The following is a 21,533-nucleotide window of genomic DNA, read 5'->3' as shown; positions in this document are numbered from 1 at the left end:
TAAAAACAAAATGGTTCTATGTCTGTTTACAGGGTTGATCCAGACAACTGATCAAGGGCTAATGTACCAATATGTAGAAACATAACTTGTCATTTTAACTAAATGATGCTTATACAAACTGGGAGTCACTCAATCTCATGGACTTTTCAAAATGACATACTCCCAGCACTTTGTGAGGCTGAGGTGGGAGGATCACTTGAGATCAGGAGTTCGAGACAAGCCTGGCCAACAGGGTAAACCCCATCTATACTAAAAATACAAAAATCAGTCAGGTGTGGTGGCACATCCCTATGGTCCCAGCTTCCTGAGAGGCTGAGGTAGAAGGATTGCTTCAGTTCAGGAGTTTGAGGCTGCAGTGAGCTGTGATTATCAGGCCACTGCACTCCAGCCTGCTGATAAAGCAAGACCCTATCTCTCTCTCTCTCAAAAAAAAAAAAAAAAAAAAAAATTACTTTTAAAAAGGACTATAAAATCTAACACCCATTATAAAAGCAATACAAAGAAGGGAGTTTTTTTAAAAAAAAAAACGACATACTGTAAAATCCCATAACTCAAAAGATCACATTTAGGGTCACCACAATTTTATGTCTACAGGATATGCCACACACGCCACTTCATAAACTGCTTTTTTGCTTAATAATAGTATCAATGTATATAAGAAGTCTGAATCAATTTTTAAATGGCTAATGTCAATTTACCATTTCTTGAGCAACATCTTCTGGGACATCTCTTTCTAAGTCAAAAGAAAACTCAATAGCTTCATTGTCTTTGTATTTTCCCTTTAATTTCTTAATATCTTCAATACGTAGCCATAATTTTATGGCTATTTTTTCTCCATCATCTTCTTCTGCTAACTCTACCCGTACTCCTGTTTCCTCCTGGAAGAAGGCATGGTTCAAAAGGTCTTTGATGGAATATCTTCCAAACAGAGGGAAAAGAAAAGAACAAAAATATAATACTATTAGTTAGAAAAAATAATTTTCAAATTATTTTTGGCCAATTATTGTTATTCACAGAACAGAGAAAAAAACTGAAAAAAATACCTGAGAACATTTGTAACTCATTTTTACATTGCTGCATTTGAATGGTAATTAGAGGTTTTCTCTCAAGTTATAGATCATAACAATCTCATTCATGAGTAAGAGCTGATACTGATAATTTTTAAATCTAATGATCTCATTAGTAATAATATACTAGTAATTACACGTAATGCACAGACAGACAAAGCTTCAAAATAACACATGACCATTTACGCAGTATTTTATAAGCAACACAAATCTTCATATTTATGATATTGTCTGACCAACACCCAATTTGGTATCATCTCCTGATTAAGAAATGAAGGCTCAGAAAGGCTGAGAATCTTGCTCACAGTTATAAAAGCTGTAAATGGTGAAATAAAAACTAGAAAATAAATATTTTGTTTCTAGTTTGGTACCTTCTACTACAGCAACCTTTATTTACACCAATAAACTATCTTAATTCCTTGTTCAGTAACTTGTGTACTGGGCAAGCAGAAGGCTGATTGTGACATAATCTTCTTTAGATAAAATGGTTTCAATATGCCAGTAATCTAATAAACTGCTCCATCAAGAATTGAAACAGGCTGGGCACAGTTGCTCACACCTTTAATCCCACTACTCTGGGAGGCTGAGGTGGGTGGTTCAACTGAGGTCAGGAATTTGCAACCTGTCTGACCAACATGGTGAAACTGTGTCTCTACTAAAAATACAAAAAGTAGCCGAGAATGGTGGTGTGCACTTGTAGATAGAGAACTGATTTAACCCGGGAGGCAGAGGTTGCAGTGAGCCGAGACTGTGCCACTGTACTCCAGCCTGGGTGACAGAGCAAGACAGTGTGGAGAGCAGAGGAGGGAAGGAGAGGAGAAAAGAGTTGAAACAAACATTCCTTTGTTTATAGTTAAAAAAAGTTCTTAAAGAGATTTAAGGACCCAGCATATATAAAAATGGAAACTCAAACTAAACTTTTACTTAACAAAACTTTAAAAACAATGAGGTTAAGCTCTTCTAAACAATGATGTTATAAAAAGAATGAGATGGAGAGGTGAAAAGATGGAATTCTTTAGTTTAGTTGATATACCTGATTGCTCTCATTCTTCAGCTGGTAGATTATGCTCAACTTGCAATGTGTATTTGTACTAGTTGGTCTCCTTTTTCTTTTTTAAGAGGATGGAGGGGGGTGGCAAAGACATACTATTTTCCAAAAACAGACACTGGACCTTTGCCATGCCTAACGGGTGATTAATCAGCTATATGGAAGATCAGATACTTGCCACTCCTCTAAGAAAGTCTTCTGTTAGTACAAATGACTAAGCCACATCTCTTTCTAACCCCCAGGTGAAGTCTTCTGCTTTTACTCAAGGAATTTTGATGTTTTGCTCTCCTTTAATTCTGGCATAAGGATAGAAAATCAGACCTGTATAGCTGAGTTAACTTTAAAGAGCCAAGATTTTATTTCACCATTTAGAATTCAATGGTAAAGGACTAAGGAAAGATTTCCTGTGTTAGATATTACACTCTTTTGAGTTTTATAAATCATGCTGATGCTGTAAGTAGTTCTCATGGAATGTATCTATGTTTATGGTGGTTGTTGTTTACTTAAACTCTACCAAACCATATTTTTAGTGTTCCAGTATATCAAATCTGAATAACCACAATGAACAGAACCCTACTTTTAAAATTGTTACAGGCATAAATGGAGAAACCAATCACAAATGTTAAATATACCATAGAATGAGTGTTGTACTAAAAGCACATTACCTTTTTTTTTTTTTTTTTTTTTTTTGAGATCTAAGTCTCCCTCTGATGCCCAGGCTCGAGTGCAGTGGTGTGATCTTGGCTCACTTCAAAGCACATTACTTTTTAGGTTTTGTTCAAGTACTACCCAGGTCAAAAGAGGCAACGAGGCAACTTACCTTTCATCTTTGTTTTGTCGTATGCATCCTTCAATAATTTCCTTCACTTCGGGAATTGCTACTTTGTCAAAACTGGCTGGCTTCACCCCCTGAAAACCATAAACAGAAATACATTAATAAAAGCAGGGCCTTTGAACTTTGTTTTTTAAATTTCCAATTAAGTTTCTTCCAGTTTGCTTTCTTACTATCCTGGCTTTTTTTTCTGATTCGCCTGCAGGAGTTGGTCCATGCAGTGTCAGAGTTGGGTAGTGGCAATTTAGCTCTTCACAAGAAAACAAGGACAGTGGGGTCACTTCCAAGTGTGGCAATGAAAAAATTTAGACAGATGTTATTATCTTCTGCTGTGTTTCAAGTAAAGGAAGTTATTGGCTAAAAAGAAAGCTAAATGTTCTAATTGGTTAGAAGATGTTTTCTTCAACCTTATTCCCTAAACACATCAATCAATACAGCATTTAACTATTTTGAACACTGAACTGTGGGCATGAATTCACATGCTTAGTTTGGCAGGCATTATTATTATTATAGTAAACTTTAACAAACTCAAAGGAGTTGAAGATTTATATTATTTTGGCATGATAACTAAAGAGCAAATTGTCTTGCACAAATAAAACACAATGAAAAGTAATATATTGGACCCATACAAAAGATAAGCTCAGCAATTAATCTCAGAAGAAAACTCATTACTATTATATGTGGTACTACATAATAGTTATCACAGTGATAGTTTAGAATCTTTATAAAGTAAAAATAGATTCTTTTTGTTTCTGAGATGGAGTCTTGCTCTGTTGCCTAGCCTGGAGTGCAGTGGTGTAATCTTGGCTCACTGCAATCCCGCCTCCTAGGTTCAGGCGATTCTCCTGCCTTAGCCTCCTGAATAGCTGGGATTACAGGTACACACGACTGCGCCCGGCTAGTTTTTGTATTTTTTGCAGAGATGGGTGGGGGATTCTCCGTGTGGGCCAGGCTGGTGTTGAACAACTGACCTCAGTCTGATCCACCAGTCTCAGCCTCCCAAAATGCTGGGATTATAGGCGTGACCCACCGTGCCTGGCCAATAAATTCTTTAAAAATAAATTTTCAGGCCGGATGTGGTGGCTCATGCCTGTAATCCCAGCACATTTGGGAAGCAGAGGTGGGCAGATCACGAGGTCAAGAGATCAAGACCATCCTGGCCAACATGGTGAAACCCGTCTCTACTAAAAATACAAAAATTAGCCAGGTATGGTGGCGCATGCCTATAGTCCCAGCTAGTTGGGAGGCTGAGGCAGGAGAATCGCTTGAACCCGGGAGGCAGAGGTTGCAATGAGCCGAGATTGCACCACTGTACTCCAGCCTGGCAACAGAGCAAGACTCCATCTAAAAAGAAATAAATACCTTTTTTCAGTAATGTGTGGAAAATATACATTTAAGATATAAGAACTACTCCAAGAATGTTATGAAGAAAAAATAAAAGAAAGAACAACAAAATGCTACTGCCTAAGAGGTGGGGTGGAAGATTAAAAAAACTCATCTATTCCAACTTCATCTAAGTGACCACATGGATCTAGAGTTGAAACACTGATATGTTGCTCAAGTGGCACTGTAAGTCAATAGACACATAAAACAACAGGAATGGAGTTGGGGTGGGGCATTCCGAAAAGTTATTAAATATATATAAATTCTAATTATCTATAATCTAAGTGACAGATAGAGTAAAACAAAATTTAACCAAGCAAATATATTCCGATTCTTCTGTTTTATTCTAGCATAGGCATACTGAAAGGACAAAAACATTTAACAATAAAAGACTTCAATTCAGTGTGAACTGGACAAGCAGAAGTAGTTCTGAGCTTCAGATTTCCTGTCTAGCCAATAACGATAATACCTGTCCAACTTGCCTGTCTAAATTTACAACAGCTGAATTCAAATGTCGTATCTGGGTTCAAAGCTCTTTGAAGTATTAAGTTTGCTGACCCAAAGCTACCTTTGAGTTTAAAGGCAATCACCAAAGATAATAAAGCAAGGAAAATCTTCTCTTGAACCTACTTTCATTCTTGATTATCCTTAATAATAATCCTCTTGTTAAACCCATCCATGCAAACATATATGAATTTTAGACTTTACAAACAGGAATGCTTACTGAGGAAAACAGACACTAAGATAATAGCAAAACCAGTAACTGTGCATAATACAACCTTAAATTTACGAGGTTATACTGCTTCTTCAACCTATAGCCAAGAGTTTTGTAGAGAAAATTCCATATTAATGCTATACCATATATTTAGATACTACTACTTCCTTAAAAAATGTATTGTAGGTGCCAAGGTAGCTAATAAAGCTGAAACACACCTTGCCAGTCCAGTAGCTGGTATTAAAAGATTAAGACTGCTTACTGCTACCCACTTAGATACTGAAAAATACAACAAGGAATTTCACCAGTGAGCAACCATCAATAAGCCAGGATTATCAAAATACGTAGCAGAGATATTCTGAATCATTTAAGAAGCATGCATAGACAGGTATTGTATATTAAAAGTAAAAGTGTACATGGGATGATTATGAAACCTCACTGATCCTAAAAGTGACCCACAGAAAAGTCATCTGGGACATGTAATAGAAAGCTGTTTCAAATAAATACAAAATTACAGTTTTTAAAATATGCTATACTTATACTCATAGGTTTCTTGTTCTTAAGACATTACTCAATGTAATTTTTATAACTAATAATTTTTTAAAGTTGAATTCGATTACTTTAAAACACAATTTTAAGTACCAGATAGAACAAAATAATAACAAGATGTTTTCATGATAAAAGAAAAAAGTACTAAATTGGGCTAGTATCTTACACAGAACAAAACTAGAGTTTGTTAAGGACATACAACCCTCTCATTCCACTCCTCCAAAGCCAACAACTCACTGGCTCTACAGATATTTTTCTCTTACTTTTCTAATTCACAAGAGTTATTTTTAGGTAGTAATGTCATTATGTTTTTTATGATGGGACAGTAGCTTATTTTTCTTCACTAAATGTATTCCTTGAATATCTACTGTATGCTTATTACAAAATGCAAAGGACACTTCTGCACAATTTTAAATGGAGTACAAAAAACTGTAACTCTATAATAGCACATTGAGAGTCTGATATAACATAAATGTATATCAAATTTTATATTGCATTATTTGAACTAAAAAAACCCACAAAAACCATATGCACATTTTATAGACTGACTTCTCATTTGAATTCTATATACTATGTTTTGTCAGTTAATCTGCTAGAAAAATAAGAGTGAGTCATAATACAGAATTCTGTGATTCAATCTTTCAGCTCCTAAAAATTGCCAGCACTTGCTTCTTAAATGCTTATGCTCTGAATGTGGAGGGCAACATTAATATTAACTCTTAATAAAGGTAAACTTTTCCCTAACCATTCAGAATTAAGAAAAGCCTACCTCCTCCTCACAGAGAATACAGTATAAATTCACTAAATTATAGAACTCTAAATATTTTTAAAAGCATTCTCAAGTTAACAATTTCAATACTTTAACTGAAACTTTCTACGAATATCACCAAAAAGGCTACAATATAAACTGTTACATATACTAAAAATTATTACCTACCTCATTTACACAATCCTTTTGAGGGCAGCAGCAGCAATGAGAATTTATAATGACAAATACTGAGCAAAAATCTTTCTTTGTAATATCCATCAGAAAAGGCAAAACAGATTTCTTATTGGAGGAAAATGAGGGGGAAAATGGGTACGATGTACATTAGCCCACAGCATAAGGAAGGCAGATATCAAAGTCAGACTGAAGCACAGTTTCCTGTTTAACACTAGCCATGCTTCCCCAACTCTCAGACATGAATTTGCTCTACTCGGCCAACAACAGATTTATTCTAGATTGACAAAACTGCATGCCCAACTGCAGGAAAACTATTCTGTTAATATTCCTTCTGCTTCTCTACCAACAGTAATAGATCCCTGGACAAGCAAAATGAGATTTTTACTTGCTCAATGCTCCACCTACTTTGTCCACAGGTTCTGTCTCCTTGACCTATCAAAACCTTTCTTGGATGCCTGTTTCCATTTACCAAAAACACTCCCTTCCTCCAATCATTTTGAAAGTGTACTTTAAAAGAAAAAGGGGATTGAGTTCAATGAACAAGGTGTAAACTCCAAATATGTAGCCAAAACGAACACCGGACAGGGAATCACAATACTGGGCTAGGTTCTCAGTTCAATCCATCATATACTATGTTTGTATGACCTGGACCATATACCTTAAACTCATTTTTAAAGTGGAGATAATAGTTCCTCTGTTCACCTAATTTAGAAAGCAGAGATATTAAGGTAGATTGCTTTACTACTCTTTCACAGTACATTTTTAAAAATCAACAGTATTTATGTACATAAGTGGTATGAATTTTTGCTGCTGCTTCTCCCTCCTATAACAGTCTCAATATACATTAAGACATTCCATTTACTAGGAAGATCTCATAGACCCAATTAAAAATTACTTTAATTTTAGTTATTAAGGGAAAGTTTTTCTTTGGAGCATTAACAAGGATTGTAGACACAGCATTGCTCATTGCTTTATTATAATGGGTAACAGATTAAAGTCTTCTCTCCCTTATAATTTTGTAAGCTTGAATCCTGTTCAAGACAGTGGATGCTAAGGCTTCAATTACCAAGAGTAGCATAAGATAATGGCTTGGAAGCTGTTTGGAAGGAAAATATCTAAAGGTTAGAAATGCTACTAATTCTAACAGGCTATGTCAAAACAACTACCACTCTTTGGCTCAACACAATTTGTTACTACTAAGTCTAGGATGCCTGGTATTGCGGAGAAAAGCAGCAACATGTGCCACAAAAATGCAGCCTACCTCTAACATTAAGTATATGAACAAGCCTGTGCAGGACTATGCTTGGCTAAATGAAAGAGCTAGAAAACAAGTACATGTGTCCTGCTTCAAAGGTCTATCAGATATAAAGATGTGGGCAGTTTTAAAGCTCTCAACAGGCAACAAATAAACCAAGCTGAGGGGCCTTTTAGGGGGCTGAGGAGACAAAGGCATGATATAGGCACAAATATCTAGATTCTATAAAGAACAACCTTTTCTATAAATCCAAATAAGAGTTTTCAATAAATACAACAAAAATACCACTCACAAACAGATAACAGTTTACATATCTAAACTAATTCCCCTTTCTCTCAAAGTAAGTGCCTTTCTCTGGATTTCCTTCATTTCTTTCAATCCTGTCATTATTTCCATAGCCCAGAAAAGAAACTTTAGTCATTGTTGAATGCTGCTTCTCCCACAATATTTAAGTACTATTATTCTCTATGGGCTCTTGAAACAAAGATAAAGTTAAAACAACTAGGGTATGATTTTGTGACTAGTACTCTTACTCTTCTCCAACAGCCAAAGTTCTCTGACCAGCTCCGCTCCCCCACTCCCAAAGAAAGTTTTTGCTGGCTTCTTTGCTACCTCTCAAGTTGTTGTTTTTGTATTACAAAAGTGACCACCAAAGTCCTGATTTCTAATACCTCATCTCTTTAAGCTTGGATCAATTTAAGATGGACCTCATATTTCCATTATCTTCATCTCCAACTTGTGTTTTACATTGTGTCTAGCTCCAGACATCTGACTCCATTTAAGCATCTGACATTTCCAATCAGGATCACAGATCTAGAATAAACCAGATTAAGAGTCCTCCCTTCTTCAAACAGAAATATGGCTCAGAGATTAATGCTATGTCAAAGTTAGAACTGATCCATTAATTCAACTGATGACTACAGAGTGTCTCATCCAGTCTAACAGCTATCAAGCAATCTACTAGATACACTGCATCACCTTCAGCACCTAGAAGACAAATACAAATCTACACTCCAGTTAAGTACGGGCCTAATAAATGGTAAAACAAAAACCAGAATCCAGATTTTCCAGTGTCTAGTTTAATGTTGTTTCTAGTCCATGTTATTGTGCTTTTAATTGTGGTATAAAAATCGTAACCTAACTTCCACCTACATCTCTATCCAATCTCCCCCAAAGTAAGTTCAGTCAGACTAGTTACTTGTTCACTGAATACTTTAGTGAACACTTCTACCAACAAGAATACTTTTCCTATTCTGTTCCCTTTTCTCAGTCAACATAGTCTTATGCTTCTTTCAAGGTGTATCTCAAATCATATATACATATAATCCATTAGAGAAAGCAGCAATTACAAAGTATCTATATGAATCTTTTAGCATCTGTTATTTACACTATACCAGAAAACAGTACTGCTGTATTTAAATATGGAAAACAATCTTTCTCTATCCTTTTTATTCTGTAGCCTTGTGAATTACAGATTAATATTCAGGGTAGATAAGTAAGGTCACCTTTTTCAAGGAATTCTGAAATAAGGATTCCATAATTATTCTTTCGTACCTAAAACACTGAGAATGCTATCACCTTTAATCACATCACAGAATTATGAAATGCTTCTGAAAATCATGCAAAACGTTCCTAAGATACTTGAAATGTATGGTCCTCAATATCTGAACTTTTCTTTTACATTTATAATCTAAATTTGCTGGATGGACATAGAAACAAAATTTATTAAGGAACCAGTTCAGCTAATTCCAATGGATTTTCACTGAGATAGCACAACAAATTCTAGCGCTAAAGAAATAAATACAAAGTTCCCTTCAGTTTTTCAAACAACATCTAATCAGGAGTCAGTTTCACTTGTTTCAGTAAAAAAGGAGGGTGAATTGCAATCTGTTATATAAAAACTAAAAGGAATTTTACCCTAATGGCTTTAATTCTGTTTTTCCCAAACAGAATGTTCAAACCTTGCAATCCAAAAGCTAATGGAATTGGTGACAAAGTCAAATTACACAAACAAAGTAATTAAAAATCCCCATTATTTCTAAGTTGGTTGTTATAGGGCTGGATCCAGCCAGATTCTTACCGGTATGAGCCATTACTTTACAGGAATTTGAACATACCTTATGATCCCATTGGAAAACAAGCCTTTTCAAACTCCCTACCAAATCAAGCTAGCTCTATCAAAGGAAATTACTTACTCATGATTCCCCAAGGCTCGTTATTCTCTGAATACATGAAAGCTTGTGTACTGCTCCAACCTCAAATGCACTATCCTTAATATAAAAAGTTGATGACATTGCTTGCTGCAGTTTTTATTTTAAAAGCAGATCAAAGTTGTGCTAAATATATTACTATTTTTACTTGGATCTTCTCATTACCAGTGGCATAGACTTTCATGATAACTGGGTCAATATTACAGGTATAGCATACAATTAAGAAGTTTTTCTCTGTTAAATAGGGGGCATTAACCTTTACTCAGAGCTCAAAACTGCAGTACTTAGGCTACTCACATCTCCTAAACTTTTTACCCTAGGTTTTCCTTGCAGTCTAGAAAACAAGTTAAAAACAAAACAAAACAAAAAAGGTAAACGAAATAATGTTACGGTTTGTATTAGTGTCATGTTAAGAGAACCTTGATTTCTGACTACTATTATTTCTCCTGCATGTCCTTGGGCAAAATGCTTAACCTCTGAGTCTATTTTCTTAACTGTGAAACAAAGACTCTATTTATCATGACACAAAAAATTACAATAGTATATGTAAAGTACCCTGCAAGGTGATTGACAGATTACAAATAAATACCAGCTCATTTTCCCATTTAAAGCTTGATTTTATGTTACACTTATGAAACACATTTAAATTAATGCAATTTGCTCAATGTCACTGGTTAAAATAATGGAAAAAGGGATAATTTATTTTCCTACTAAATGTGTATTAATAATAATGATGTTGATGATAATGGGGATAACTATTAAGTACTGATTAGTAACTGTATGCCAGGCACTTCGCCTTTCTCATTTAATCTTCACAAATGCTTTAGGCCCAGAGAATTAAATAATTTGCTCACAGTCTCACAGCTAGGCAATGACATTATGGGATTTGAATGGAAGCAGATTCAACTCCAGAGCCGATTTCTTCCACCTAAAAAGGCAATCCTGAGCTGTTAAATACAAATTCTTTGTATTCTTTTTGTAAGTTAGTATTAAACCTACAGAAGGGGGAGGGTGGCTTACTGGTTACTAGTAGTCAGAGTATACATAACAGACCCGGGATGAAAACCAGAAATTTACAGAGTGGCTGGAGTCTGAGGTTATAGAATCTCAAACCTTTACCACCAAGGCCTCTGCAGTATTATACAATGTTGCCAAGTTCATTATATTTAATTACTAATTTTCTTCCTTTTTAACTTCCTCAAGATCAAGAAAACAATTGCTGAGTATCTCCCTCTTCTAATAATGCATATAAGCCGCTTCCCTCAAGAAATGCAAAGGAACAAGTTTTACAAATTGAATAATGGGTCTTGACAAAAAAGGACTCCTGATATTAGAAAAACTGTCTTGAAACATTTGAGGGACTACCAAGGGAAATTACAATTTGGTCTGCCCTATGAAGTCTCAGGAAAGAAAACAAAATGAGAGTAATTACAGGGTAAAAATTATGGGGAAATACCTCAAAACAACAACAACAAAAACACAGACCTAGCCCCATAATGGAAAGAGTTAAGCTAGTTCAGAAATTACAACTATGAGATTTGAGAACATACAGAAGAGCCTTTCTAGTCCTGTGATAACCTATCTACCTATTATTTGCTTTTCTGCTTTATTTGCACCAGTTTTTCCTATTCTATTAGGTTAGTGCAAAAGTAACTGAAATTTTTGCCGTTAATATAAAATATATTGCTTTTATAGGTATATCAGTTTCTACTTGCGACTATTCAACTTCATTTTAGCAGGATAATTTTGAAGGTCACCTTAAATTTCACTTCTCTTTCATAGAGTAAATACAACTCTCCCAAATTTACATATTTAATTTTGACTATATTTGATATTCCTTTGAATCATTTCTTCCTCAAAATATTAATGAGTGCCTACAGTGTGCTATGCACAACAAATACAAACAAGGATATAATAAACCAGGCTCTCGGACAATACCTTTTAAGACACTATATACTTCCTCCTTTATGTATGCTATAGTCTGAATGTTTGTGTCCCCCTAAAATTTTTATGTTGAAACCTAATGTCCAATAAGATAGTATTAAGAGGTGAAAGTCTTTGGGAAGTAATCAGGTCATGAGGGCAGATCAGGTCATCAGGGGAGAGCTTTGAAAGGAATTACTGCCCTTATGAGTCCTGAGGGAGCTTGTTTGACTCTTCCACCATGTGAAAACAACACAAGACAGTCCGGTCTATGAGGAACAGAACCTCAATAGATACCGAATCTCACAGTACCTGCTCTTGGGCTTTCCAGTCTTCAGAACTATGAGAAATAAATGGTTGTTGTTTATAAGCTACCTAGTTTATGGCATTTTTGATACAGCAGCACAGACGAACTAAAACACTGTTGTCAATCTTTCTCCAGATTGAGGTAGCTATAGATTCAAGCAGTTTAACATTAAGAAAAAGAGGAAGAAACTACAGAACTAAAGGGAAATAAAACCTGCTGAATAGAACAAAATGTAGTATATACACACAATGGAATATTTTTCAACCATAACAAAGTACTGATACATGCTACTACATGGACATACCTTACAAACATTTTGCTAAGTGAAAGAAGCCAGGCACAAAAAGCCACTTATTGTGTAATTCATTTACATGAAATACCCAGAATAGAAAAATCAAATCCAGAGACAGAAAGCAGATTAGTGGTTGCTAGGGGATGGGTTGGAGAGGGAAATGGAAAATGACTGCTAATGAGTATGGGGCTTCATTTTGGGGATGATTGGAAGGTTCTGGAATTAGTAGTGGTAACTGTATAACATCATGAATACACTAAAAACCAGTGACCTGTATAGTTTAAAATGGCTAAAATGGTTAATTTTATATAAATTTTGTCTTGTTTAATAAAAAACAAAAGCTGCTGAACCAAAAACAGGTTAAACACTATACTGAGAATACAGTAACAGTGACACTAGTCTTTGTAAGTTCTATTAAACTTACTACCAAAGACATCTTTCATTTAAGAAGATTTTCTTCTCAACTGAGCTTTGAGTTTGTATATGGCAAATAAAAATGTTAAAGTTTTATTTCTACTCTTAACAGAAATAAATGACTGACTATAAATTTTCTGACCTATTAAGTAGCTACTTGGTTGCACCAAGATTCTCATGTCTACTACAAGTACAGAGGCTGATGCATTCTTTTTTTTTTTTTTATTAATTGCATTTTGGGTTTTGGGGTACATGTGAAGAACATGCAAGATTGTTGCATAGGTACACACATGGCAGTGTGATTTGCTGCCTTCCTCCCCCTCACCTATATCTGTAATTTCTCCCCATGCTATCTCTCCCCACCTCCCCACCCCCCATCCCTCCTCCATTTCCCCCCAACGAACCCCAGTGTGTAGTACTTCCCTCCCCGTGTCCATGTGTTCTCATTGTTCAACACCCGCCTATGAGTAAGAACATGCAGTGTTTGATTTTCTGCTCTTGTGTCAGTTTGTTGAGAATGATGGTTTCCAGGTTCATCCATGTCCCTACAAAGGACACGAAATCATTGTTTTTGATGGCTGTGTAATATTCCATGGTGTATATGTACCACATTTTCCCTGTCCAGTCTATCATCGATGGGCATTTGGGTTGGTTCCAGGTCTTTGCTATTGTAAACAGTGCTGCAATGAACATTCGTGTGCACATGTCCTTACAGTAGAATGATTTATAATCCTTTGGATATATACCCAGTAATGGGATTGCTGGGTCAAATGGAATTTCTATTTTTAGGTCATTGAGGAATCGCCACAATGTCTTCCACAATGGTTGAACTAATTTACACTCCCACCAACAGTGCAAAAGTGTTCCTATTTCTCCACATCCTCTCCAGCATCTGTTGTCTCCAGATTTTTTAATGATCCTCATTCTAACTGGCGTGAGATGGTATCTCAATGTAGTTTTGAGAGGCTGATGCATTCTTATAGAAGAACATCACCACTACTTTCATGGATCAGTATTACAGAACTCTACAGGGGAACATGTTTTACAAAGCTCTGGCGACATGTTTAGCACAGGAGTGAGTAACTTTTTCTGTTAAGAGCGTAATAGTAAATATTTTAGGCTTTATGCATCATACAGTCTGTTGCAATTACTCAACTCTGCCATTATAGTGTGAAAACAGCCATAAATAATGTGGAAGTAAATGAGTATGGTTGTATGCCAGAAAACTATTTACAGACATGGAAATTTGAATTTCATGTAGTTTTTGTATCATATAAAATAGTCTTCTTTTGACATTTTCCCCAAACACTGAAATATAAAAACCAGCGAGCCATGGTACTCATAACTGTAATCCCCACATTTTGGGTGGCTAAAGTAGGAAGATCACTTGAGGCCAGGCATTTGAGATCAGCCTGGGCAACATAGTGAAACCCCACCTCTACAAAAAAAAATTCAAAAAATTAGCTGGGCCTGGTGACACATGCCTATAGTTGTACAAATTCAGAAGGCTGAGGCAACAGGATCACTTGAGCCCAGAAGTTCAAGGTTACAGAGCAGCACTATGATTATACCACTGCACTCAAGCCTGAGTGACAGAGTGAGACTTTCTCTCAAAAAATCAAAACCAAAACCAAAAACCATTCTTATGTCATGGGATGTACAAAAATGGGCACCAGGCTGGATTTGGCCAGGAATCATAGTTTGTTACTTCATTTAGAATATGACAGAATGGGTCAGGTGCGGTGGCTCACACACACCTGTAATCTCATTTTGGGGGCCGAGGTGGACGGATTACTTGAGGTCAGGAATTCGAGACCAGCCTGGCCAACATGGTAAAACTCCATCTCTACTTAAAAAAAAAAAAAAAAAAAAAAAAAAAAATTGCCAGGCATGGTGGTGGGCACCTATAATCCCAGCTACTCGGGAGGCTGAGGCAGGAGAATCACTTGAACCTGGGAGATAGAGGTCGCACTCAACACTGCGCCATGCACTCTCCTGCCTAATTGACAGAGTAAGACTTTTTTTTTTGAGACAGAGTTTCCCTCTTGTTACCCAGGCTGGAGTGCAATGGCGTGATCTCGGCTCACCGCAACCTCCGCCTCCTGGGTTCAGACGATTCTCCTGCCTCAGCCTCCTGAGTAGCTGGGATTACAGGCACGCACCACCATGCCCAGCTAAGTTTTTGTATTTTTAGTAGAGATGGGGTTTCACCATGTTGACCAGGATGGTCTTGATCTGTTGACCTCGTGATCCACATGCCTTGGCCTCCCAAAGTGCTGGGATTACAGGCGTGAGCCACTGCACCTGGCGATTCTGTCTTTAAAAAAAAGAAAAAAAGTGATGATTGGTAAGTTAGTAAATAAAATATGTAAACCATTTCATAATCAAATTATACATTTTATAATCCCCAAATCTAATATTTAACCTCTCAATCAGGTTTGATATTGTTTGATCTTAAGTATATATGTGTACCTGGGCATTTATTTTCATAAAATGTTGAGTGGGGAAAAAAAATGAGGTTAGCTCAAATCTAATTAATAAAGAAAATCTCTCTAACCCATCCATTTTGGCCTTCTCTCTTACAACTCCTTATTTCAGACTATTAGTTATTTCCCTTAGATTACTATAATACTCTTTTAACTGAGTTTAACATTTAGTCTTCCTCAGAAATCCATTCTCCATTCCATAGTCAGAATAATCTTTCCAAAATTTAAGTCTGTATGTGTTGACATACATGAAACCAACCAACTTTTAAAACAGTCCCCTCAGGGCTCTACATTAAAGTCTAAGCTTTCCTTTTGTCTCTTATCCCTTGGCTCTTCTTTTTCCTACTTCCAAACTTGGTAGATATACAAAATTATGGATCTTCACATACAACGCTATCTTACTCTTTTTCTACTTCTTTAATACTGTATCTCTAACTTGTCCAAACTTGATTAGGTACCACTCTTATGTGCTTTCATTAAGTACCTATCCCTAAAATAAGTGTTTTCTATTGTATGGTAACTGTCTGCTTGTTTGTTCCCCTTCCCTTAGTAAGTTCTTTAGAGACAGGGACAGTGTTTGACATAACAATAATATCAATATCTAGGATCTAGAAAAAAGTCTGGAACATAGAAGAGACTTGAATATTTGTTGAATGAACCCATGAATTGTTACAAGGTTGAATTGTGTACTTCAAAAAGATATGTCATGGTTCTAATTTCCAGTACCTTACAATGTGAATTTTTTTGGAAACAAGATCATTGCACAAGTAATTAGTTAAGATGAAGTCATCTAGGAGCAGTGTGGGTCCTTAACCCAATGACTGCTGTTCTTTTAAGAATAGAAGACACAGGCTGGTGCAGTGATCTCATCTATAATCCTAGCACTCTGGGGAGCCAAGGCAGGTAGACGGTTTGATCTAAGGAGCTCGAGACCAGCCTGGGCAACATGGCAAAACCTTGTCTCTACAAAAGATACAGAAAATTAGCCCGCATGGTGGCGTGTGCCTGTGGTCCCAGATACCCAGGAGGCTGAGACGGGAGAACTGCTTGAGCCTGGGAGGCAGAAACTGCAGTGACCCAAGATCGCACCACTGCAATCCAGCCTGGGTGACAGTGAGATTCTGTCTCAGAAAAAATAATAATAATAATACCAAGAGTTGGCAAGAATATGGAGAGATCAGAACTCTCTCACACTGATGATGAGAATGTAAAATGGTACAGCAACTTGGAAAATAGGCTGGCAGTTCCTCAAATGGTTAAACATAGGATTCACATGTAACTCACCAATTTCATTTCCAGGTATATATCTAAAGGAAGCAAAAATAGATATTCAAACAAAAACCTGTATATCAATATTCTTCAAAGCAACTCTATTCACAACAGTCAAGTGGTAGGAACAGTCCAAATGTCTACCAATGGATAAATGGCTAAACAAATTGTGTTTATATATACACAATGGAATAATATTACTACTTAGACTTAAAAAGGAATGAAGCATGAGCATTTGCTATGACATGGGTAAACCCTGAGAACACTATACTAAGTGAAAGAAGCCAGTCACAAAAGACCACATATTAAATGACTCTATTTAGATGAAATGTCTAGAATAGGAAAACCTATAGTGACAGAAACAGATTAGTAGTTGCACAGGAGCAGGGGGAATGTTTGTATAGAAAAAGTTATCGCTGGACGAGTGCAGTGGCTCGCACCTGTAATCCCAGCACTTTGGGAGGCCAAGGTGGGCAGATTACGAGGTCAGGAGTTCAAGACCAGACTGGCCAACATGGTGAAACCCCGTCTCTACTAAAAAATAAAAAAATTAGCGGGGCATGGTGGCTCGTGCCTGTAATCCCAGCTACTTGGGAGGCTGAGGTAGGAGAATTGCTTGAACTGGGATCTGGGAGGTTGAGGTTGCAGTGAGCTGAGATTGTGCCACTGCACTCCATCCTGGGTTACATAGTGAGACTCCATCTCAAAAACAAGAAAAAAAAAAAAAAAGAAAAGAAAAGTGATTGCTACATGGTGTAGAATTTCTTTATCATGTGATAAAATTATTCTAAAGTTGACTGTGGTGATGGTTGCACATACCTATTGTTAAAGCAAACTAAATATAGCCTGAGAAGGACTCTACTTCTAATTTGAGTCTGTATGGACTACTTGAAACCTAAATTAGTAGGTAGACAAGACTGAAAACCTAACTTCTGAGTATGTGCCTGTAACAACTGCTGAGTCTTGGCCAATCCCAGCAGCCAAATTTCTTTTCTTTTCTTTTCTTTTTAAGACAGGGTCTCACTCTGTCACCCAGGCAGGAGTGCAGTGACATGATCTCAGCTTACTGCAATCTCCACCTCCCAGGTTCAAGCAATTCTCCTGCCTCAGGCTCCTGAGTAGCTGGGAATACAGGCACCTGTCACCAGGCCCAGCTAATTTTTGTATTTTTAGTAGAAAAGAGGTTTCGCCGTGTTGGCCAGGCTGGTCTTGAACTCCTGACCTCAGGTGATCCACTTGCCTCAGCCTAAGTGCTGGGATTACAGGTGTGAGTCACTGTGTTCGACCCCAGCAGCCATATTTCAACCACTCATACACTGCTAAGTGTTCAAACTGTGTTCAAATAAGGTAAACACCAAGCTGCAACCAATCCAGTGGTTTCTGTACCTCACTTCTGATTTCTGTATGTCACATCCCTTTTTCTTGTCTATAAATTTGTTCTAACCATGAGGCATCCCTAAGTCTCTCTGTATCTGCTGTGATTTTGGGGGTTGCCCAATTCACAAATCATTTGTTGCTCAATTAAATGCCTTTAAATTTAATTTGGCTGAAGTTTTTCTTTTAACACTGTGAAGATGCTAAAACCAGTGAATTATACACTTTAAATGGGTTAATCTTCCTATATCTCAGTAAAGCTGCTAGAAAAAATCCTAAATGTACATTTTAGTATGCACATACAATAAAGAAGAAAATTATTCCTGATTAATACTCTGACTTGGCACATTATGCGATGCAGAGAATCAATGCAATAAGCACAAAATATTCTATTAACAAATTTCGCAAATTCACTGAAGGATAGAAAGCAGACTTTAAGGACTACTGAAAGCCTATGACTTGATTATGTAATCAGAATCATACTTTAAAGTTTCAATATCTGGACATTAATCTCTACACAGAATAATTTGTCATCTATTTACTTTTTTATTGAAAGGTTGGGGCATTTTTAAAAATAAAATTCCTTGAATATATCACAAACACAGATTTTGTAACTTCTGTACAAATATGAGCCTCATTATACTTAAACAAGTTAGTTACTGCTACTATCCTCCCAATCTTTTGAGGCAGAAACCCTAAGTCAAACCATTCTGAAACATCAAGAATCTATTGAGATAGAAGATATTTCAGAGTTGATCTAGTTATATGTAAAATATAACAAATACATTTTCCAACTCTTTGAAATCTACTTTCTCATATAATTTCAACAGATTTGTTCTTCACAACCTTAGCAGGCCTGGCAGTTACGACTACCATAATAATCATATGAGGAAATTAAGGCTCAGAAGTCACATAATAGAAACATTTATTACTATTTAGCAATAGCACTCATACAGCATGGTGATCTATCTACAAATCAACTTTAATCCATTACAACTTTTGTTACTTTTCCCCTCAGTTTTGAATCTGCTGGCTTAAATTTCCTCCCTAATTACTTCATTACTTGTATCAGATTGCACTGGTACCTAGTTACACATTTCAGGCAAAAAGAAATGATTGAATCGCTGTGCTGTAACAATAAACCTAATTCAGCTTTTCACCCTGTAACTCCCATCTATTCTAGACACGAACCGTATCACTCTAATACAGTTACCAACTTTTTTGTTTTTGGAGACCAAATCTTGCTCTGTCACCCAGGCTGGAGTGCAGTGGTGCTATCTCAGCTCATCCAACTTCCACCTCCAGGGTTCAAGTGATTATCCTGCCTCAGACTCCCAAGTAGCTGGGATTACAGGCGCATGCCATATTTTTGTATTTTTAGTAGACATCGGAGTTTCACCGTGTTGGCCAGGCTGGTCTTTAACTCCTGACCTCAAGTGATTCCCTAGCCTTGGCCTCCTAAATTGTTGGGATTACAGGTGTAAGCCATCATGGGTAGTCAAGTTATCAGCTTCAACCAACATTTTTTTTTACACAACTGAATGTAAACTCCAGGTGAGGCAGAACTTTTTGACTTGGTGTATCCCTAGTACCTAGTATAGTGCTTGGTCACAGTTTATAATTTATAAATATTCACAAATACACAGATGAAAGTTATTAAGTGGAAAAGACAACAAGTAAAATGAACTTTTCTCTTATGAAACCTAACTCATTTATATCAATAACTTATCATATTCTATTCTTCAAACCCTGGTACACAGAATTTAGAATATAGAAAACTGAGGACTAATTTAGCCATCTAAGCTATTGTGGGTTTTTTTGTTTTTTTGTGTTTTTTTTGGTTTGTTGAGACAGGGTCTCACTTTTGCCTAGGCTGGAGCACAAGGCACAATCTCGGCTCACTTGCAACCTCTGCCTCTCTGGCTCAGGTGATCCTCCCACCTCAGCCTCCCAGTGGCTGGGACTACAGACATGCACCACCATGGCCAGCTAATTTTTTCTTATTTTTTGTAGAGATGAGGTTTCACCACGCTGCCCAGGCTAGTCTTCAACTCCTGAACTCAAGCAATCCACCCACCTTGGCTTCCCAAAGTGCTAGGATTACAGGTGTGAGCCTACAGGCCCAGGCTATTATTGGTTATTCACAAGAAAGAAGTATGTAATAGGTAAACATTTGCTCTTTTCTACTTGCATACGCATAGACACGAGTACAAATAATGTATTTGTTGTTTATATAATAGTGCATATCAATGCTAAAAATGAAGATTCTGGATGCCTGATGCTGCTTCACAATTATTACTTCCTAATCAGACCAAAGTTTCGTAGATGTTATTTTAAGCCTTCATCATCGTTAAAGGCCATCTTTCATTTTACACCCCCTCCCAAGAAGACGACAACTCATATTTTACAGAAAATAACCAGAGCCTACTATCAATACCAGTATCAGCCACTGTGCTAAACAATCTGTAAGAGGGTAACGGTATCTCTTTTACAGAGAACAAAATAATTGAAGTATGAAGAAATTAAGTAACTTGCTCAAGATAATATAGTAATAACTAGGGCAGGGATGTAAACCCAAGACTTTGCTTCCAAAACCCATCTTCCTTCCCTTATCTCATCTCAGGAGAAAACCTTCCCTATCAAGACTTAGCATTATACCATGTCGCAAGCCCACTGAATCCTGGATATTACTCTATCTATCCACTACCACCCACCATCTGAATCCCGTATATTACTCTACTTTATCCACCACCATCCACCAGGATTTCTACTTCTCTCTCTCTTCCTCTTGCTCCCTCCAAAAGCCTATAAACAAACAAGGTCTCTTTTACCATTAAAACACAACAATATAATGGAGCAGCAAAAATACACATATCAGGAGTCAGAAGTTTGCGGCTTAATTACTGACCCCAAACACTCTGCTGTGAGATGAGACAGGATTTAGGAGCAGGAGAAACTAAGTAGCAATTGAATTGTCCCTCCTTTACAACCACAAGACAACAGCTTCACTCTATTTGATCAGTTTGCCTTTCCTTCCATTGTACTACTGTTTGGCACCTCAGCATTCATGTAAATCCTATTCCTGCTACTTAGAATGGCCTCTCACCATTCTTCCATCCTCTCTTTTTGACCGTTCATACAACAGTGTTTTTTTGGGGAAACATTCCCTAATCTATAGCAGGGTTAACCATTCCTCCTCCACTCTCCTTAGAGCTTGTCTCCATTAAAATACTCACCATAGTGTAATTATAATTCTTCATTTACATATTAATATTCTATATTAGAGGTAGTTTTCTGAAGACAGGGAATATGATTATTCACCTTTACTTACTATCAAGCTCTGGGCATGGGACACAGCAGGGATTTGGAAAATGTTGCATTTATTAGCATTGAGATTTATTTTGTATTTAGGATAGTGCTACAGATAAGGATGAAATTATACAGATGTATTAGATGAAAATATTTT

At 36.7% G+C, this 21,533-nt stretch overlaps 1 protein-coding gene across 26 annotated transcripts in view; it reads right to left on the bottom strand.

The window, feature by feature from the left end:
* WNK1 (WNK lysine deficient protein kinase 1) overlaps positions 1-21,533 on the bottom strand; it is a 145,093-nt gene that overhangs the window by 50,208 nt on the left and 73,352 nt on the right. For 24 of the 26 annotated variants that reach the window (XM_003934471.4, XM_003934470.4, XM_010345034.3 and 21 more), the window contains exons 5-6: positions 2,936-3,024; positions 699-918 (exon numbers count right to left, since the gene is read on the bottom strand). In XM_003934471.4, coding sequence (XP_003934520.2) covers positions 699-918; positions 2,936-3,024 — 309 coding nt within the window. Of the gene's footprint in view, positions 1-698; positions 919-2,935; positions 3,025-6,531; positions 13,241-21,533 lie in introns of those variants that run through there. The other 2 variants (XM_074403320.1, XM_010345052.3) reach the window with 2 other exon arrangements.

Source organism: Saimiri boliviensis, chromosome 7, assembly GCF_048565385.1.
Source record: "Saimiri boliviensis isolate mSaiBol1 chromosome 7, mSaiBol1.pri, whole genome shotgun sequence".
NCBI classification, from domain to species: Eukaryota; Metazoa; Chordata; class Mammalia; order Primates; family Cebidae; genus Saimiri; species Saimiri boliviensis.
Note: the sequence above shows the minus strand (reverse complement) of the source record. Positions and strands in the feature narration are given on the sequence as shown.